This window comes from Mobula birostris, unplaced genomic scaffold, assembly GCF_030028105.1.
Source record: "Mobula birostris isolate sMobBir1 unplaced genomic scaffold, sMobBir1.hap1 scaffold_2139, whole genome shotgun sequence".
NCBI classification, from domain to species: Eukaryota; Metazoa; Chordata; class Chondrichthyes; order Myliobatiformes; family Myliobatidae; genus Mobula; species Mobula birostris.
Window position 1 is genome coordinate 43,974 of NW_027275187.1, and position 21,834 is coordinate 65,807.

General features: G+C 55.7%; 1 protein-coding gene across 1 annotated transcript; it reads right to left on the reverse strand.

Annotated features, from left to right (window-relative positions):
- Window positions 1-12,549: 12,549 nt before the first annotated feature.
- On the reverse strand, window positions 12,550-20,867 carry LOC140192685 (complement C1s subcomponent-like; the record flags this gene model as incomplete). The annotated part of the gene is made up of 4 exons (XM_072250203.1): window positions 12,550-13,382; window positions 16,001-16,078; window positions 17,740-17,859; window positions 20,670-20,867. Coding segments are annotated over 4 exons (1,175 nt in total), but the record flags the coding sequence as incomplete, so codon positions are not given.
- Between the last annotated feature and the right edge of the window lie 967 nt (window positions 20,868-21,834).

A 21,834-nucleotide genomic window follows, 5' to 3' on the forward strand; every position in this document is an offset into this window, starting at 1 on the left:
CGCCTCGGAGGGGAGAAGGGGGCGGTTCCCGGAGGACCCAGAAACGGGCGGTGTCCGGAGGACCAGCGAAGCGGCTAGTGATTGGATAGCCAGGGCAAGAGGGCGGGGCCTGGAGGACAAGCGGCCCGGGGGGCGGGGCTTGCAGGGCAGAGGGTTACTTGCGGTTAAAACCTCTTAAAGCGAGGATACCTCGCCCTGACCTCTTAAAGCGAGGATGTGCCCAGTCAAGTTCTGTTTGGTAACATCTCCACCACTTCTGTGGTTTTTAACAAACCAACAACCCCTAAGGGGAGGCGGGGTGTGCGTGGGCAGCCCTTTTTTTTTATTTTAAAAGGCACTGTCCTTCTGGATCCCTGGAAAAAGGAGGAAGCTGTCGGAACTGGTTTTAAGTGTTAATTCCAGTTTATTGACGCGGGACTGGGTGCAAAGACAAACGTACTTGCAGACCCACAACATCGGAGACACCAGGGAAACACCAGTTAGTAAGATCATACAAACATAGCAACAGGTTTCGCATTAGGGTGACTCCCTATTATAGGAAACATCCTCTCCACATCCACTCTATCTGTGTCCTCTGCTCCGAGACTCCCCCACTACAGGAAACATCCTCTCCGCATCCACTCTATCTGTGCCCTCTGGTCCTAGACTCCCCCCACTACAGGAAACATCCTCTCCACATCCACTCTATCTGTGTCCTCTGGTCCTAGACTCCCCCCACTACAGGAAACATCCTCTCCACATCCACTCTATCTGTGTCCTCTGGTCCAAGCCTCTCCCACTACAGGAAACATCCTCTCCACATCCACTATACCTCTGACCTCTGGTCCTAGACTCCCTCACTACAGGAAACATCCTCTCCACATCCACTCTATCTGTGTCCTCTGGTCCTAGATTCCCCCACTATAGGAAACATCCTCTCCACATCCACTCTATCTGTGTCCTCTGGTCCAAGCCTCCCCCACTACAGGACACATCCTCTCCACATCCACTCTATCTGTGTCCTCTGGTCCGAGACTCCCCCACTACAGGAAACATCCTCTCCACATCCACTCTATCTGTGTCCTCTGGTCCTAGATTCCCCCACTATAGGAAACATCCTCTCCACATCCACTCTATCTGTGTCCTCCGGTCCAAGCCTCCCCCACTACAGGAAACATCATCTCCACATCCACTCTATCTGTGCCCTCTGGTCCAAGACACCCCCACTACAAGAAACATCCTCTCCACATCCACTATACCTCTGACCTCTGGTCCTAGACTCCCTCACTACAGGAAACATCCTCTCCACATCCACTCTATCTGTGTCCTCTGGTCCTAGACTCCCCCACTACAGGAAACATCCTCTCCACATCCACTCTATCTGTGTCCTCTGGTCCTAGATTCCCCCACTATAGGAAACATCCTCTCCACATCCACTCTATCTGTGTCCTCTGGTCCAAGCCTCCCCCACTACAGGACACATCCTCTCCACATCCACTCTATCTGTGTCCTCTGGTCCTAGACTCCCCCCACTACAGGAAACATCCTCTCCACATCCACTCTATCTGTGTCCTCTGGTCCTAGATTCCCCCACTATAGGAAACATCCTCTCCACATCCACTCTATCTGTGTCCTCTGGTCCAAGCCTCCCCCACTACAGGAAACATCATCTCCACATCCACTCTATCTGTGCCCTCTGGTCCAAGACACCCCCACTACAAGAAACATCCTCTCCACATCCACTATACCTCTGACCTCTGGTCCTAGACTCCCTCACTACAGGAAACATCCTCTCCACATCCACTCTATCTGTGTCCTCTGGTCCTAGACTCCCCCACTACAGGAAACATCCTCTCCACATCCACTCTATCTGTGTCCTCTGGTCCTAGACTCCCCCACTACAGGAAACATCCTCTCCACATCCACTCTATCTGTGTCCTCTGGTCCAAGACTCCCTCCACTACAGGAAACATCCTCTCCACATCCACTCTATCTGTGCCCTCTAGATTTAGACTCCCCCACTACAGGAAACATCCTCTCCACATCCACTCTATCTGTGTCCTCTGGTCCAAGACTCCCTCCACTACAGGAAACATCCTCTCCACATCCACTCTATCTGTGCCCTCTAGTCCTAGACTCCCCCACCGTAGGAAACATCCTCTCCATGTCCACTCTCTCGAGGCCTTTCGATATTCGATGGGTTTCCATATAAGCCCACCCCTCTCCCAGAGCTCATTGAGGGCTCCTCATATACCAACCCTTACCCCGAATACCAACATTCAATAATTCAGCAATCTCTTCTTCTCCTCCGCCAGCAGATTCCTGAGGACCGTATGAGCCTGTTTATCTATCTATCTGTCTATCTATCTATCCTTCTTCTGTCTCTCTCAGACACTTCCTTCAAACCCTGTGGCCAAGTTTTTGGACAACGCAAAGGGAGGTGGAGGGGCAGGTAGTGTGGAGGAGGCAGGGAGTCTGCCTCCTGTTACTGCTTTCCCCTGTTCTGCCTCGGGGTCCTGTGTCACGATCTGAGCTGTGTGAACAGGGATACAAGACAGGCTTTTCGCTGGCTCTCAGTACCGGTGACAGTAATAAACTGATTCCAACCCCCATTCCTGTTTTCCCTCGTTCAATCTGAATGAACTGTGGAGTGAATTCAAATGTTATCAATTACCAGTCCTTTTCGGAGGAGATCCGGGAGACTGAAGGGCAACACTCAACTGTTCAGGGAATGCACCTTCCGCTCTGCCAACAGATTTCTGAGTAGCCTGTGAAACCATTCATGCTTCCTCACTCTCTGTGTCTCTCTCTCACACACTCTCTCACACATACACAGTCAGCTCTCTCTCACACACACACCTCACTCTCTCACCCACACACACCTCTCTCTCACACACACACACCTCCCTCTCTCTCACACACACACCTCCCTCTCTCTCACACACACACACCTCCCTCTCTCTCTCACACACACCTCTCTCTCACACACACACATCACTCTCTCACACACACACACCCCTCTCTCACACACACACCCCTCTCTCTCACACACACCCCTCTCTCACACACACACACCTCCCTCTCTCACACACACACACCTCTCTCACACACACACCTCTCTCTCTCACACACACACACACCTCCCTCTCTCACACACACACCTCCCTCACACACACACCTCTCTCTCACAGACACACACCTCTCTCTCTCTCACACACACCTCTCTCTCTCACACACACACACCTCTCTCACACACAGACACACACACCTCCCTCTCTCACACACACACCTCCCTCTCTCACACACACACACACCTCCCTCTCTCACACACACACACCTCCCTCTCACACACACACACCTCTCTCTCACAGACACACACACCGCTCTCTCTCACACATACACACCTCTCTCTCTCTCACACACACACCTCTCTCTCACACACACACACCGCTCTCTCACACACACACCTCTCTCACACACACACACACCTCTCTCTCACACACACGCACCTCCCTCTCTCTCACACACACACCTCCCTCTCTCACACACACACCTCCCTCTCTCACTCACACACCTCCCTCTCTCACTCACACACACCTCCCTCTCTCACACACACACACCTCTCTCTCTCACACATACACCTCTCTCTCACACACACACACCTGCCTCTCTCACACACACACAAACCTCTCTCTCACACACATACACCTCCCTCTCTCACACACACACACCCCCCTCTCTCACACACACACCTCTCTCTCTCACACACACACACCTCTCTCTCACACACACGCACCTCCCTCTCTCTCACACACACGCACCTCCCTCTCACACACACACACACCTCTCTCTCACACACACACACCTCTCTCTCACACACAGACACACACACCTCCCTCTCTCACACACACACCTCCCTCTCTCACACACACACACACCTCCCTCTCTCACACACACACACCTCCCTCTCACACACACACACCTCTCTCTCACAGACACACACACCGTTCTCTCTCTCACACACACACCTCTCTCACACACACCTCTCTCTCTCTCACACACACACCTCTCTCACACACACACACCTCTCTCTCACACACACCTCTCTCTCTCACACACACCTCTCTCTCTCACACACACACACACCTCCCTCTCTCAAACACACACACCTGCCTCTCTCACACACACACAACCCTCTCTGTCACACACATACACCTCCCTCTCTCACACACACACCTCCCTCTCTCACACACACACACCTCTCTCTCACACACACACCTCTCTCTCACACACACACACCTCTCTCTCACACACACACACACACACACCTCGCACTCTCGCACTCATACACACCTCTCACACACACACCTCTCTCTCACACACACACACCTCCCTCTCTCACACACACACCTCTCTCTCTCACACACACACCTCCCTCTCTCACACACACCTCTCTCTCTCACACACACCTCTCTCTCTCTCACACACACACACACACACACACACACCTCTCTGTCTCAAACACACACACACCTCCCTCTCTCACACACACCTCTCTCTCTCACACACACACACCTCTCTCTCACACACAGACACACACACCTCCCTCTCTCACACACACACCTCCCTCTCTCACACACACACACACACACCTCCCTCTCTCACACACACACACCTCCCTCTCACACACACACACACCTCCCTCTCACACACACACACACCTCTCTCTCACAGACACACACACCGCTCTCTCTCTCACACACACACCTTTCTCTCACACACACACACCTCTCTCACACACACACACCTCTCTCACACACACACACACCTCTCTCACACACACACATCCCTCTCTCACACACACACCTCCCTCTCTCACACATACACACCTCTCTCTCTCTCACACACACACACACACCCCTCTCTCTCACACGCACACCTCTCTCTCTCTCTCACACGCACACACCTCTCTCACACACACGCACCTCCCTCTCTCACACACACACACCACGCTCTCTCGCACTCACACACACCTCTCTCTCACACACACACTCTCTCTCTCACACACACACACACCTCTCTCTCACACACACCTCTCCCACACACACCTCTCTCTCACACACACACACACACCTCTCTCTCTCAAACACACACACACCTCCCTCTCTCACACACACACACCTCTCTCTCACACACAGACACACACACCTCCCTCTCTCACACACACACACACACACATACACCTCTCTCTCTCACACACACCTCCTTCTCTCTCACACACACACCTCTCTCACACACACACACCTCTCTCTCACACACACACACACCTCTCTCACACACACACACACACCTCTCTCTCTCACACACACACCTCTCTCTCACAGACACACACCTGTTTCTCTCTCTCTCTCTCTCACACACACACACACTTCTCTCTTTCTCACACACACCTCTCTCTCTCACACATACACACACACACCTCTCTCTCTCTCACACACTCACACACACACACACACACACAAATCTCTCTCACACACACACCTCCCTCTCTCACACACACAACTCTCTCTCTCGCAAACACACCTCTCTCTCTCTCTCACACACACACACAGAAAAAAAACCTCTCTCTCTCACACACACACACACCTCTCTCTCATACACACACAGCTCTCTCAAACACACACACCTCTCTCTCACACACACACACTCTCACACATTCACTCTCACACTCACCTCTCTCCCTCACACACGCACACAGTCTGTCTCACGCACTCTCTCTTACACACACACACACACACACACACAATCTCTCTCCCACACTCATCTCTCTCTCTCACAGACGCACACAGTCTGTCTTACACACTCTCTCTTACACACACACACAATCTCTCTCCCACACTCACCTCTCTCTCTCACACACGCACACAGTCTGTCTCACACACTCTGTCTCTCACACACACACTTTCTCTCTTACACACACACGCATACACACACTTACACTCTCTCTCTCACACGCACCTCTCTCTCTCTCACACACACACACACACACACTCACACATACACACACTCTCAGACTCTCTCTCACACACACTCTCTCTCACATACACCTCTCTCTCTCACACACACATACACACACACACACACACCCCCATATACACACACGGGGGAGGGCCGGTGGTAAGTCACCCGAACCCCTGACAGGGCAGTTCACACCGGAACCTATTTCAGATGAATCTGTTAAATGGAGCTGGTCCCATGAATCGGTGTCCTGGGGGGAGGGATAGAGAGCGTGGGCAAAAAAAAAGAGGAAGAAGGGAAAGAGAGGGGTGAGGGGGCAAGAACGACGTGAGAGAGGGGGATAGAGAGTCAAGGGCCTGAGACTGAGAGAGCAGAGCATGGGAGGGGGGATGGGAAAGTGAGACGAAGAGGGGAGAGAGGAAATATGCGGCAAAGGGGGAGAGAGACTTGAAGGGCGGCAGAGGAGGGCTAGGGAGTGGGGTGGGCGGAGAGAAGGACGAGGAAGTGTATTGCAGTTCCTGAAATGATAACAATCGGTTTATCTGCAGAAATGTGTCAACAGCTCTTAGCGGGGACCTTGCAGATAATCTGCAATTCAACTGCCTTCAACTTCCGCTAACTCACCAGGCACCATCTCCCTGTCCCGTCAAACCCACCGGGACCCCGTCTCCCGCTCTCGTTAAACCCACCGGGACCCCGTCTCCCGCTCTCGTTAAACCCACCGGGACCCCGTCTCTCTCTCCCGTTAAACCCACCGGGACCCCGTCTCCCGCTCCCGTCAGACCCACCGGGACCCCGTCTCCTGCTCCCGTCAGACCCACCGGGACCCCGTCTCCCGCTCTGTTTAAATCCACCGGGTCCCCGTCTCCCGTCAGACCCACCGGGACCCCGTCTCCCGCTCCCCTCAAACCCACCGGGACCCGGTCTCCCTCTCGCTGTAGACCCACGGGGACCCCGTCTCCCACTCCCGTCAGATCCACTGGAACCCCATCTCCCGCTACCGTTAAGCCCACCGGCACCCGGTCCCCGCTCCTTATAAACCCAACGGGACCCCGCTCCCCCTCCTTTTAAACGCACCGCGACCTTGTCTCCCGCACCCGTTAAACCCACCGGAACCCCGTCTCCCGCTCCCGTTAAACGCACCGGAACCCCGTCTCTCGCTCCCGTCAAACCCACCGGGATCCCGTCTCCAGCTCCCGTCAAACCCAAAGGGACCGCGTCTCCCACTCCCGTCAAACCCACCGGGACTCTGTCTCCTGCTCCCGTTAAACCCACCGGGACCCCAACTCCCGCCGTTAAATCCACCGGGACCCCAACTCCCGCCGTTAAATCCACCGGGACCCCTCTCCCACTCCCGTTAAACCCACCGTGACTCCGTCTCCTGCTCCCGTTAAACCCACCGGGACCCCACCTCCCGCCGTTAAATCCATCGGGACCCCTCTCCCACTCCCGTTAAACCGAGTAGGAGGTAGGTTTAACAGTGAGGCAGTGTTTCTGGGCTGGTTCATTGTCCGCTCAGTGTCTTGCACCGGAGGTCGTCAACCCCTGGGCTGGACCCGAGGACTCCGGCCGACCGCCGGCCTCGGTCTGGGCCCGGGACCAGCTCAGAGCTCCGACCTTCCCGTCCGGTGGGAGACGGGGAGGGGAACGGGCGAGGGCGCCAGCCGGGGAAATGGCAGGCAAGGCAAAGTCCTCCAGAGCGAACTCCCGTGTGGAAGTCTTATCCGCAGACCGAGGGACGCCTCAGACTTTGGCGGCCCGGACTCTGCCCTTGTCAGCGTGGAGCGGAGAGCGGGGTGTGTCTGCTCGGCGGGGGCAAAGGCTACGGCAGCGCCGCGGGACGGGGTGTGGGGACGGGACAGGGGGCAGAGAATGAGTCACGGGGGGGTGGGGGGATCAGGTGCAGACACTCCCCAACCCCGAGACACCAGGCAAGCCCATCTGATTCCAGAAAAAAAATTGGATTTAAGTCCCTCAGATCGCATTTCTAACCCCCAATTCTGACGATTGCTGTTGGCAACGTCTGGACCTCTTGGCCAGGCTGGCGTGCTTTTCCGCGTCGAGGTGAATCGGCTGATCGGGTGCATCTGGAAACAGACCGACTGTTTCGCGCAATCCCCTGATGAATGAAAGGCGAGCGGGACCAACCGGTACTGAACTGGGCCTGAGGAAGACCAAGACATCGGCGACAAGGTGGGACTGTTAGTCAACATCCCCGGGAAAATCGTGCACTTCGATCGTAGACCAAAGGAGTTCGGAACAGAATTAGGCCATTCGGCCGGTCGAGCTTGATCTGCCATTCCATCATGGCTGATTTACTATCCCTCTCAACCCCATTCCCCTGTGCCTCCTCCCCGTAACCTTTGATGCCCTGGCGAATTAAGCACCGATCCACCTCTGCTTTAAATATACCCCCAGTGACTAGCTCTCCTCAGGCGCCTGTGGCAACGGATTCCACAAATCCACCAGCGTCTCGCTGAAGAAATTCCTCCTCATTTCTGTTCGAAATGGACGCCCCTCTATTTTGAGGCTGTACTCTCTGGTCCTAAACTCTCCCCTTGAAAGGAAACATCATCTCGACATCCAATCTACCTGTGTCCCCTGGTCCTAGACTCCCCCCACTACAGGAAACATCCTCTCCACATCCACTCTATCTGTGTCTTCTGGTCCTAGACTCCCCCACTATAGGAAACATCCTCTCCACATACACTCTATCTGTGTCCTCTGGTCCTAGACTCCCCCCACTACAGGAAACATCCTCTCCACATCCACTCTATCTGTGTCTTCTGGTCCTAGACTCCCCCACTACAGGAAACATCCTCTCCACATCCACTCTGTCTGTGTCTTCTGGTCCTAGACTCCCCCACTACAGGAAACATCCTCTCCACATCCACTCTATCTGTGTCCTCTGGTCCTAGACTCCCCCACTACAGGAAACATCCTCTCCACATCCACTCTATCTGTGTCCTCTGGTCCTAGACTCCCCCACTACAGGAAACATCCTCTCCACATCCACTCTATCTGTGTCCTCTGGTCCTAGACTCCCCCACTATAGGAAACATCCTCTCCACATCCACTCTATCTGCGCCCTCTGGTCCGAGACTCTCCCACTACAGGAAACATCCTCTCCACATCCACTCTATCTGCGCCCTCTGATCCTAGACTCCCCCACTACAGGAAACATCCTCTCCACATCCACTCTATCTGTGTCCTCTGGTCCTAGACTCCCCCACTACAGGAAACATCCTCTCCACATCCACTCTATCTGTGTCCTCTGGTCCGAGACTCCCCCACTACAGGAAACATGCTCTCCACATCCACTCTATCTGTGTCCTCTGGTCCTAGACTCCCCCACTATAGGAAACATCCTCTCCACATCCACTCTATCTGCGCCCTCTGCTCCTAGACTCTCCCACTACAGGAAATATCCTCTCCACATCCACTCTATCTGTGTCCTCTGGTCCTAGACTCCCCCACTACAGGAAACATCCTCTCCACATCCACTCTATCTGTGTTCTCTGGTCCTAGACTCCCCCACTATAGGAAACATCCTCTCCACATACACTCTATCTGCGCCCTCTGCTCCTAGACTCTCCCACTACAGGAAACATCCTCTCCACATCCACTCTATCTGCGCCCTCTGATCCTAGACTCCCCCACTACAGGAAACATCCTCTCCACATCCACTCTATCTGTGTCCTCTGGTCCTAGACTCCCCCACTACAGGAAACATCCACTCCACATCCACTCTATCTGTGTCCTCTGGTCCGAGACTCCCCCACTAAAGGAAACATGCTCTCCACATCCACTCTATCTGTGTTCTCTGGTCCTAGACTCCCCCACTATAGGAAACATCCTCTCCACATCCACTCTATCTGCGCCCTCTGCTCCTAGACTCTCCCACTACAGGAAATATCCTCTCCACATCCACTCTATCTGTCTCCTCTGCTCCTAGACACCCCCACTACAGGAAACATCCTCTCCACATCCACTCTATCTGTGTTCTCTGGTCCTAGACTCCCCCACTATAGGAAACATCCTCTCCACATCCACTCTATCTGCGCCCTCTGCTCCTAGACTCTCCCACTACAGGAAACATCCTCTCCACATCCACTCTATCTGTGTCCTCTGCTCCTAGACACCCCCACTACAGGAAACATCCTCTCCACATCCACTCTATCTGTGTTCTCTGGTCCTAGACTCCCCCACTATAGGAAACATCCTCTCCACATCCACTCTATCTGCGCCCCCTGCTCCTAGACTCTCCCACTACAGGAAACATCCTCTCCACATCCACTCTATCTGCGCCCTCTGATCCTAGACTCCCCCACTACAGGAAACATCCTCTCCACATCCACTCTATCTGCGCCCTCTGGTCCTAGACTGCCCGACAATCGTGCCCTACTACGTTTGCCATGAGCGTGCCTATTTTCTTGCTGTTTATAGTGTAATGCCCCGGGTCCCATCTTTACTTTTATTCTGTATGTATTCCACTTCCACAGTTCTGTCAGAGCAGTCAGTTCCGCTGTTAGTGTATTCAGGTTATGTTCGAAGATAAGGGAATGTGTGTCATCCAATCAGGATGGTGGAAGCGGCGGGGGGGGCGGATTTCTTACTGGTCAGGGTCACTAAGGGTGGTCTTGGGGCTACTCTTCGGCGGGAGATGAAGAGAGGGAAGACGCCGGGGAGAACCGGTTGCCGGTCACGACCCGGCGGGAGGCCCGTCTGCTCGGGGTGGATTGCGAGCGGCGCTCGGGAGTTGTCGTGCGCGCTCACGCTGCCCGAGGGGCAGAGAAGTTCGCGACGAGCTCCCAACCTGCGCACCTCTGACTGCTTAATTAAAATGGGCCCTTTTCTGTTCGTTATTCTTCCGTGACCCTTTAGTTAAGATTCATGAATATAACTCCTTCAATCGTACGCACAGCGCTGTCTAGTGTTTCCTGGCCCCTGAGTTGTAACAGGGCGGCAGATTATACAGCTGCTTGGATTATTGGCGTTAATCAACTGAATTGGAGGCTGTGTTCGGAGGGAATAGGCGCCTGCAGTTTATTTTGCGTGATCAGTTTAATTAGATCCTGCAGGCTGCTGGTTGCGGGTAGATACGCCAGCCGTTGTCGGGTTAGATTCCGGAGACGGTCCGCCGGTTGGTTGCGACAAATTGCTGGTGTCCCGAGATACGGAATCTCTAAGTTTAGTCATAGTCATACTTTATTGATCCCGGGGGAAATTGGTTTCCGTTACAGTTGCACCATAAATAATAAATAGTAATAGAAGCATAAATAGTTAAATAGTAATATGTAAATTATGCCAGGAAATAAGTCCAGGACCAGCCTATTGGCTCAGGGTGTCTGACCCTCCAAGGGAGGAGTTGTAAAGTTTGATGGCCACAGGCAGGAATGAAATTTAAACATGACATCTCATCACGTAACCATTGGGCGCGGCTAGGAGGGGCCGCATCTTTCCATTTACAAATCTTCGGGAGCGAGATTTACAGACTTCAATTCCTGAGGAAACTCGGAATCAAAATTTTTTAATTGGTCAACACCTCATCGTTATGTGCCCGTCACTCTCTCCTTCAATTTAAAGTGGTCCTCAGGGCCCACATGACTAAGGATAAGTTGTCACGTTTTTCCTTAGATATATCTCCGTATTGTGATCGATGAAATAACGGAGAAGCTTCACTCATTCATATGTTTTGGACATGCCCGAATCTTGAAAAATATTGGAAAGCAGTATTTCAAACGTTCTCAATACTTTTAAAAGTAAATTTCAAGTCTAATCCTTTGACTGCTTGGTTTGGTATCGTTGGAGGAAAGAATATTATTTTGGAGCCATAAAACTGGACTGGTCAAAGAACACTGAGGCTGTCTACAAGAAGGGTCAGAGCCGTCTCTATTTCCTGAGGAGACTGAGGTCCTTTAACATCTGCTGGACGATGCTGAGGATGTCCTACGAGTCTGTGGTGGCCAGTGCGATCATGTTTGCTGTTGTGTGCTGGGGCAGCAGGCTGAGGGTGGCAGACACCAACAGAATTAACAAACTCATTCGTAAGGCCAGTGATGTTGTGGGGATGGAACTGGACTCTCTCACGGTGGTGTCTGAAAAGAGGATGCTGTCTAAGTTGCATGCCATCTTGGACAATGTCTCCCATCCACTACATAATGTACTGGGTGGGCACAGGAGTACATTCAGCCAGAGACTCATTCCACCGAGACGCAGCACAGAGCGTCATAGGAAGTCATTCTTGCCTCTGGCCATCAAACTTTACAACTCCTCCCTTGGAGGGTCAGACACCCTGAGTCAATAGGCTGGTCCTGGACTTATTTCATGGAATAATTTACATATTACTATTTAACTATTTATGGTTTTATATTGCTATATTTATACTCTATTCTTGGTTGGTGCAACTGTAACGAAACCCAATTTCCCTCGGGATCAATAACGTATGTCTATCTATCTATCTGATTTGTACATTTTGGTTTTTATGTCTCTTTTGGCAGAAGGACGCTTTTGCTTAAGTGGAAAGACTATTAAGTTTAAATCGACTCTGTGGATGGTTCGCTTTCATTTTATTGAGAGAGGACGGTGAGGAGTCGTTTCTTCGCCCTACTCGTCGTCCTCCCACTGCCCATTCTCCGCCATCACCTCCCGCAGCCAGTCGGCGTACTTCCCCAGCTGAGTGTACACGCCGTAGCTCCCGCACTGCAGGGGCCCGAAGGAGACGATCCCGCGGGCCACGCACCGGTCGCCGGAGCCCAGGAAGACGTAGGCCCCGCCGGCGTCGCCCTGGCAGGAGTCGGTTCCAGGCAGTCCGGCGCACACCATGTTCTCCGTGAAGACAGGGGACTGGCCTGCGTAGTCGCCCCGCCGGCAGAGGTCCATGTCCACCACCGGGATCCGGGCCGAGAGGAGGTCGTAGGAGCGCCGGGAATTATTCTCCGTCCTGCCCCAGCCCGCGATCAGACCCAGGGTCCCGATTGAGGGTGCCTCGATCTCCCCAGGCCCGGGCAGGCAGAGCGGGGCCACCGTGGGGCCCAACTTCGCCCTCCTCTTCAGCTTCACCAGGGCCACGTCATTGTCGTAGTTCGGGTGTCCCCGGACCTGCTTGCGGTAGCCCGGGTGGAGAAATATCTTCTCGGCCTCCAGCTCCTGGGGCTCCTCCCGCCCCGCGGTCCGAAGGTTGGTGACCCCGGCGATGATCAGGGGCCGGAGCGCCGTCTCGACGACGTGGGCGGCGGTCAGCACCCAGCCGTCGCTCAGCAGCGCCCCGCCGCCCGCCATGGAGCGCAGCCGCAGGCGGACCTGCCACGGGATCTGGCCCGGCCGTGCGAGGGAGCCGCCGAAGATGCGGCCCGTGCCCGAGAGGACGTGGCAGGGCCCGCAGACTGGGAGGGAGGGAGGGCGAGGGCCAAGAGATGGGGGCCACGGTGGAGGGTGGTGGGAAGGGGCGGAGGGAGAGAAGGAGGCGGGAGGGACAGAGAGAGAGAGAGAGGACGGCGGAAGGGGTAGGGAGGGACAGAAGGAACGGCGAGAGGGAATGATAGGGAGGTAAACGAACGGGAGAGTGGAAGGAGAGGAAATTGGTAGACGGAGAGAGGGGCAGCGGAGGTGGGGGTGGGAAGGAAGGGAAGGAGAGGGGGTCGGGGAAAAGTGAGAGTGATTGATCGAGGCAGAGGAGAGAGGAGGCGCCAGGGAGGGAGAGCGAGTGGGGATGAGGGGTAGGGTGGAATTTCAGAGGGGAGGGGACAGCGTGCCGACGCAGGAAGGGGGAAGGGCAAGTGCGGGGGAGGAAGGAGGGGAGAGGGGCGCGGGGGGCGGATAGAGAAGCCGGGGATGGGAGGTGGGGGGCGAACGAGAGCGCAAGGGGGGGGGCGGGTAGAGGGGACGGTCAGGTGGGCGAGCGCAGAGCAGGGGCCGGGAGAGAGACAGTGGGGGTGGGAGGGGGGGGGGTGTAGCGCCGAGGGCGAGCAGAGAAGGTGGGGGGGGGGGGGGGAGCGAGACGGCGGAAAGGAGAAAAGGAGAGGACGAGGGGGCAAGGGGCCGGGGTGGAAGAGGTTGGAGGGAGAGGGGGAGGAAGATGAACGGGGTACGTGGAGGCCAGGAGCGATGGGGAGGGGGGAACGCAAATAAATACATGGCGGAGAGGGATGGACAGAGCGCGCAAGAGAGAGAGAGAGAGAGAGGCAGGGTAAGAGGTGACCGGAATGAAGTGATAGACGGAGAGGGGTAATAAAGGTGGCGGGGGGGCGGAGATAAAGGGAGAGAGGGACAGGGCGGAGGAGAGGAGGTGAATTTGGGGAGAAGCAAAGCGTGGAGGGCGAGGGGAAAGGACAGAGAAAACAGCGATAAAGGGAAAGGGGAAAGAGGGGCAACGGGAAGGGGTGAAGGGGAGAGACAGAGAATGAGAAGGTCACGACACGAGCTTCGGCTGGACCGAGACAAACATACGCGTCAAAGGTGAGAGCGTGTTACACGGTCAGTGATTGGGTAGTGTTGATGTTCAGGGTGTTACACGGTCAGTGATTGGGTAGTGTTGATGTTCAGGGTGTTACACGGTCAGTGATTGGGTAGTGTTGATGTTCAGGGTGTCACACGGTGAGTGATTGGGTAGTCTTGATGTTCAGGGTGTTATGCGATCCCAGTGATTGGGTAGTGTTGATGTTCAGGGTGTTACACCCACAGTGATTGGGTAGTGTTGATGTTCAGGGCGTTACACGGTGAGTGATTGGGTAGTGTTGATGTTCAGGGTGTTACACGGTCAGTGATTGGGTAATGTTGATATTCAGGGTGTTACACCCACAGTGATTGGGTAATGTTGATATTCAGGGTGTTACATGGTCAGTGATTGGGTAGTGTTGATGTTCAGGGTGTTACACGGACAGTGATTGGGTAATGTTGATATTCAGGGTGTTACACCCACAGTGATTGGGTAATGTTGATATTCAGGGTGTTACACCCACAGTGATTGGGTAATGTTGATATTCAGGGTGTTACATGGTCAGTGATTGGGTAGTGTTGATGTTCAGGGTGCCACACTGTCAGTGATTGGGTAGTATTGATGTTCAGGGTGTTACACGGTGAGTGATTGGGTAGTCTTGATGTTCAGGGTGTTATGCGATCCCAGTGATTGGGTAGTGTTGATGTTCAGGGTGTTACACGGTCAGTGATTGGATAGTGTTGATGTTCAGGGCGTTACACGGTGAGTGATTGGGTAATGTTGATATTCAGGGTGTTACACCCACAGTGATTGGGTAGTGTTGATGTTCAGGGTGTTACACCCACAGTGATTGGGTAGTGTTGATGTTCAGGGCGTTACACGGTGAGTGATTGGGTGGTGTTGATGTTCAGGGTGTTACACGGTCAGTGATTGGGTAATGTTGATATTCAGGGTGTTACACCCACAGTGATTGGGTAATGTTGATATTCAGGGTGTTACATGGTCAGTGATTGGGTAGTGTTGATGTTCAGGGTGTTACACGGACAGTGATTGGGTAATGTTGATATTCAGGGTGTTACACGGACAGTGATTGGGTAATGTTGATATTCAGGGTGTTACAAGGTCAGCGACTGAGTAGTGTTGATGTTCAGGGTGTTACACGGTGAGTGATTGGGTAGTGTTGATATTTAGAGTGTTACACGATCAGTGATTGGGTAGTGTCTATGTTCAGGGTGTTACACGGTGAGTGATTGGGTAGTGTTGATGTTCAGGGTGTCACACGGTCAGTGATTGGGTAGTATTGATGTTCAGGATGTTACACAGTCAGTGATTGGGCAGTGTCGATGTTCAGGGCGTTACACGGTGAGTGGTTGGGTAGTCTTGATGTTCAGGGTGTTACACGGACAGTGATTGGGTAGTGTTGATGTTCAGGGTGTCACACGGTCAGTGATTGGGTAATGTTGATATTCAGGGTGTTACACGGTCAGTGATTGGGTAGTGTCGATTTAGAGTGTTACACGGTCAGTTACAAACGGGACGGCCACAAATTGTCAAAAGTTTCGGCACCTGGCGTGCATTTCGGCATCGTTGCCTCCCCGCTCTCAACGGCGATCCACTCTGCGCTGGCCGAGCATTCAAACTCCTCTGCGGGGGAGATGGGATGGTGGGGAGAGAGAGAGATAGAGACGATAAAGAAAGGAGGCACCTGAGCTGGAGAAAGCAGTGTTTCCAACGCTACGCCAGCAATCCCGGACCACTTCCGCCGGGAGAACCGGAGCCCTGCTGACCGGCCGACGGGGCCGACGAGACCGTACGCGCCGTCTCCCGATAAAAAAAAAGCAGGCACACTTCTCCGACCCCCACCGCCCAGTCCCCAGCCGCCAAACAAAAATTAGCCTGCTCTTATCGGGAGACGTCGCTCTAGTTTCGCTGGCGAGTTGCAGACGACTGAAGGCAGAGTTATATAAGACTCCCCCCCCCCCGCACACACACACACACACACCCCACCCCACATACTCTACAAAGCACGTAACGTATACTGTCTGCGCACAATGAACCCAGCTCTGCTAGCCATGGCAAGCAGGTATTCACGACTGCCCTGCTGATGAATTTAGCTGGTCGACGAGTCCCCTCTTGAATAGATTCTGTAGACTGTTTTGAGGGGCCAAAGTTTTTGAAAGATGCTGGAAAGATCAAGGCCGCAGCATTGCCGGAACTCACGGGGTGGCAGGCGGCGGGCCGATCCGAGGGCGAGGTGCGGGCCGAGGCCTGACCGATTCAAGGCACTGGAGCCCCCCTCTCCACCCCGGCGGGGCCGGAACGGGGGTCGGCGCGTTCCGGGGCCGCCGAGAGAGCGCGTCGGGGCGGCGGGGCCTGAGATGCAGCCGGTTCAAGACACGGTACAGGTTGAGTTCAGCTCTGCGCTGAACTGAGGCGGTGGCCTGCAACTACCGGGCTCCTGGGGTGGTTGTTGTCTCACTATCGCAAACTTTCAGTTCTGAATGTGTTACTGTTTGCACGATTTGATTCTTTTTTATTTTGTTTTTTTTTTCCTCTCCACACTGAGACATCCTTTTTTAAAACGGGTTTTGCGGCTGTCTGGAGCAATATTCAAGAACAAAAATGCACCAATTAAAATAGATTCTGCGGACTGTCAGAGGCGGAGCCTTGTTTAAACAGATATTTTCACAAAATGCTGTCATTTGATAAATACCGCAGGGCGTGTATAAGACATTAAGATTTAGGAGCAGAAGTAGGCCATTCAGCCAATCGAGTCTGCTCCGCCATTCCATAATGGGCTGATCCAATTCTTCCAGTCTTCCCCACTCCCCTGCTTTCTCCCCGCACCCTTTGATGCCCTAGCTAATCTATCTCTCTCTGCTTTAAATACACCAGATGACTTCACCTCCACAGCCGCTCGTGGCTACAAATTCCACAGATTTACCTCCCTCCAACTAACGTAATTTCTCCCCATCTCAGTTCTAAATGGACGTCCTTCAATCATGAAGTCGTGCCCTCTTGTCCTGGACTCCACTACCATGGGAAATAACTTTGCCATGTCTAATCTGTTCAGGTCTTTTAACATTCGGAATGTTTCTATGAGATTACCCCCTCCCCTCGGCATTCTGCTGAACTCCAGGGAATACAGCCCAAGAGCTCTCTCTCTACTCTCCAATGACAGTAGATATGGAGATTTGGAACAAGTGGATTCGGTGGACTATAGGAAGAGGCCCGGCGAGGGAGCAGCTGAAACGACAGCCGCGAAGGGTCCCGTTCTGACCTCCGGCGGAGGGAGACAGGCTTACCGGCGCCCTCCAGGGCGTAATAGGGCTCTTCACAGCTGTACTTGACGCGGCTTTGCAGGAGAGTGGAGGTAAAATTCGTCGCTCCGTTCCTGAGGCGCCGGGGAGCCCCACAGTCCACGCCTGTAGGGCAGAGGGGAGGGCGGTTATTAGGGGTTGGGGTCGTCGTAGGAATTGGGCGATAGGAGTTGCGAGCCCCACGTTCCGTCCCTGTGATACCCCGTCTCCGTCACCCCTCCCTACCCTATAACTCGAAGTCTCGGTCACCCCCTCCCTCCCCTACACCCCTCCCCGTCTCCGTCACCCCCTCCCTCCCCTACACCCCTCCCCGTCTCCGTCACCCCCTCCCTCCCCTACACCCCTTCTCGTCTCCGTCACCCCCTCCCTCCCCTACACTCCTCCCCGTCTCCGTCAACCCCTCCCTCCCCGTCTCCGTCACCCCCTCCCTCCCCTACACCCCTTCCCCGTCTCCGTCATCCCCTCCCTCCCCTACACCACTTCCCCGTCTCCGTCACCCCCTCCCTCCCCTACACCCCTCCCCGTCTCCGTCACCCCTCCCTCCCCTACACCCCTCCCCGTCTCCGTCACCCACTCCCACACCTATACCCCTACCCCGTCTCCATCATCCCCTCTCTGCCCTACACTCCTCCCTGTCTCCGTCACCCCTTCCCACCCCTACACCCCTCCCCGTTTCCGTCACCCCCTCCCTCCTCTACACCCCTTCCCCGTCTCCGTCACCCCCTCCCTCCCCTACACCCCTCCCCATCTCCCTCACCCCCTCCCTCTCCTACACCCCTCCCCGTCTCCGTCACCTCCTCCCTCCCCTACACCCCTCCCCGTCTCCATCACCCACTCCCACACCTATACCCTTCCCCGTCTCCGTCACCCCCTCCCTCCCCTACACCCCTTCCCCGTCTCCGTCACCCCCTCCCTCCCCTACACCCCTCCCCGTCTCCGTCACCCCTCCCTCCCCTACACCCCTCCCCGTCTCCGTCACCCACTCCCACACCTATACCCTACCCCGTCTCCATCATCCCCTCTCTGCCCTACACTCCCTCCCTGTCTCCGTCACCCCTTCCCACCCCTACACCCCTCCCCGTTTCCGTCACCCCCTCCCTCCTCTACACCCCTTCCCCGTCTCCGTCACCCCCTCCCTCCCCTACACCCCTCCCCATCTCCCTCACCCCCTCCCTCTCCTACACCCCTCCCCATCTCCGTCACCTCCTCCCTCCCCTACACCCCTCCCCGTCTCCATCACCCACTCCCACACCTATACCCTTCCCCGTCTCCGTCACCCCCTCCCTCCCCTACACCCCTTCCCCGTCTCCGTCACCCCCTCCCTCCCCTACACCACTTCCCCGTCTCCGTCACCCCCTCCCTCCCCTACACCCCTCCCCGTCTCCGTCACCCCTCCCTCCCCTACACCCCTCCCCGTCTCCGTCACCCACTCCCACACCTATACCCTACCCCGTCTCCATCATCCCCTCTCTGCCCTACACTCCTCCCTGTCTCCGTCACCCCTTCCCACCCCTACACCCCTCCCCGTTTCCGTCACCCCCTCCCTCCTCTACACCCCTTCCCCGTCTCCGTCACCCCCTCCCTCCCCTACACCCCTCCCCATCTCCCTCACCCCCTCCCTCTCCTACACCCCTCCCCGTCTCCGTCACCTCCTCCCTCCCCTACACCCCTCCCCGTCTCCATCACCCACTCCCACACCTATACCCTTCCCCGTCTCCGTCACCCCTCCCTCCCCTACAATCCCCAGTCTCCGTCACCCCCTCCCTCCTCGACAATCCTCCGCATCTCCGTCATCCCCTCCTACCCCTCCTCCTCTCTCCCACCGTGCACCCCTCCCGCCCCGTGGCGCTGCCTCGTCCTTTTACACCTAGGCTAACCATTATCTCCACCTTCGCTGCCTCCGCTCTCACACTCTCCCTCTCTCTCCCACTCTCTCACCCACTCTCCCCCCTCTGTCTCTGTCTCTCTCTCTCGCACTCTCACCCCCTCTCTCTCTCTCTCGCTCTCTGTGTCATATCCCCTCCTCGCCTGGTAGCCTCTCTAAAGAGGCACTCTCTCTCTCTCATCACCATTCGCCCCCCCACCCCCAGAGCGCTCCCTCCTCACCGCGCCCTAGCTGTACCGACGGTCCTCTCTCTCCCCCCCCCCCCCCCCCCACTGTGATGCTTCCTCCTCATAGTCCAACCTCTCTCACACTGAGCTCCGGTCTCGCCTGTGCCCCGTGTCCTGTGCAGTGCCCCCTCTTTCTCTGGTGGCGACCCCTCCCCGTCGCCATGCCTCTTTCTATCGCGCCCTTCTCACCATTTAGCCTCCCGCTTCGACTTCCCTCTCCCGTCAACAGATTCCTCTCCTTCCCGTCGCGCTCCATCCTCCCTGTACCGCCAGACGCTCCTTCCATCGGCGGCTCTCCCGGCCTCCGCGCCGTAGGCAGCCCTGAACCAATCTCACCGGCTCGCCTGCGATGCTCCACTCCCTCGCCAGCGTGACCTCCCTCCTCGCCACACGCCGACTCCCTGCCGTCCAAATCCCTCCCCGCCTCCGCCATCCCTCCGTTCGCCCTCCTCGCCCCTTCCTCGCCTCTCCCGACGAAACCTTCCCTCTTCGCCGCCCCTACACCCTCGCGCCTCCGCATTCCTCCTCGCGGTCACCACCCCGACCCACTTCCTCCTCACCGAAAGCCCTCCCTCCTCGTCCCTCTTCCCTCTTCGGTTCGCTCCCGCCCCCTTCCGTCCCCCATCCCCAACGCCCCCTCGCCGCTCTCCGTCCCTCCTCGCCCACCCTCCCTCTTTGCCTTCACTCCCGCCCCTCCCTGATCCCAACCCTCTCGCCGCTCCCTCCCTCCATCCTCCAGACACCCCCCACCCTCCCTCCTCTATCCCTACACCCTCGACCCCTCCCCACCCCCAGATTCTCACCCCCGCAGCTGACGCCGTCCTCCAGCAAGCGGTACCCGACGCCGCAGGTACAAAGGAAGCCGCCGATGTAGTTAACGCAGAACTGGCCGCAGGGCCTGCCTTCCGCGCACTCGTCGATATCTGGGGGGAGAGGCCGATACTTGAGGGGAGGGGTCAGGAGGCCAGAGGAGAGGGGTGGGGGAGAGGGGAGGGGGGCGACTGAGGCGAAGCGAGGCGACGAGGGAGGGGAGGGGAGAAAAGATGGGGAAGAAATGGCGAGAAAGGAGGGGCGAGGGGAAGAGGGGGTCGGAGAGGGGAGGGGTAGAGAAAAAGGGGGGAAGAGAGGGCGAGAGAGGGGAAAGGGGAGAGGAGTGGGAGGAAGGTGGGGGGAGAGAGAGAGAGGGGCTGAAAGAGAGCGGAAGAGAGCCAGCAGAGTGGAGTGGGAGGGGAGAGAGAAAGGGCGAGGGGGGGGGGGTTGAGAAAGGAAGGAGGAGAAGATGGTGGCGCCACGCAGACTCGCAGCGGCCACTCCGGTGGTGATGTCTGTTATCTGTCAAGTAGGGTGCCGTGCACAACCCTGATTTGATGGAGACGGACGTGAGAGCACTGGGGAACATCTGGTGAAACTTCTGAAATGCCTGTCTCGCTGCCGCTGCTACTGTGCGGTCGGGAATCTCCGGAGGGGAAGGCCCCGAGTCCTCGGCTTTGCCTGTTGCCCGGCGGCCGGGAAGAGCCGAAGCGCTCGGCAGAGGATGGTGCTCAGAGAGGCTGCATCGGAAGCTCGAAGTTTTAGACGGACTCAGAGTCGGCTGCAGTCGGGTGCTTCCAGTGCATCGGCAAGTTGGCGGCGCTGGGAGGCTCATGGTGGGGAGAGTTTCTCCCTTCTGCCGTCTGCATGAGATGATGAGGCTATCAGGACTTCGAGACTTTTTTTTTACCGTGCCCATGGTCTGCTCCTTATCAAATTACGGTATTGCTTTGCACCGTTGTAACTACATGTTATAATTATGTGGTTTTGTCAGTTTTAGTCTTGGTTTGTCCTGTGTTTCTGTGATATCATTCTGGAGGAACGTTGTATCATTTTTTAATGCATGCATTTCTAAATGACAATAAACGAGGACTGAGTGTCCTCATAATCGAAGAGGGGAAGGGAAGAACGGGAGAGAGGTGGGAGGGGAGAGAGGGG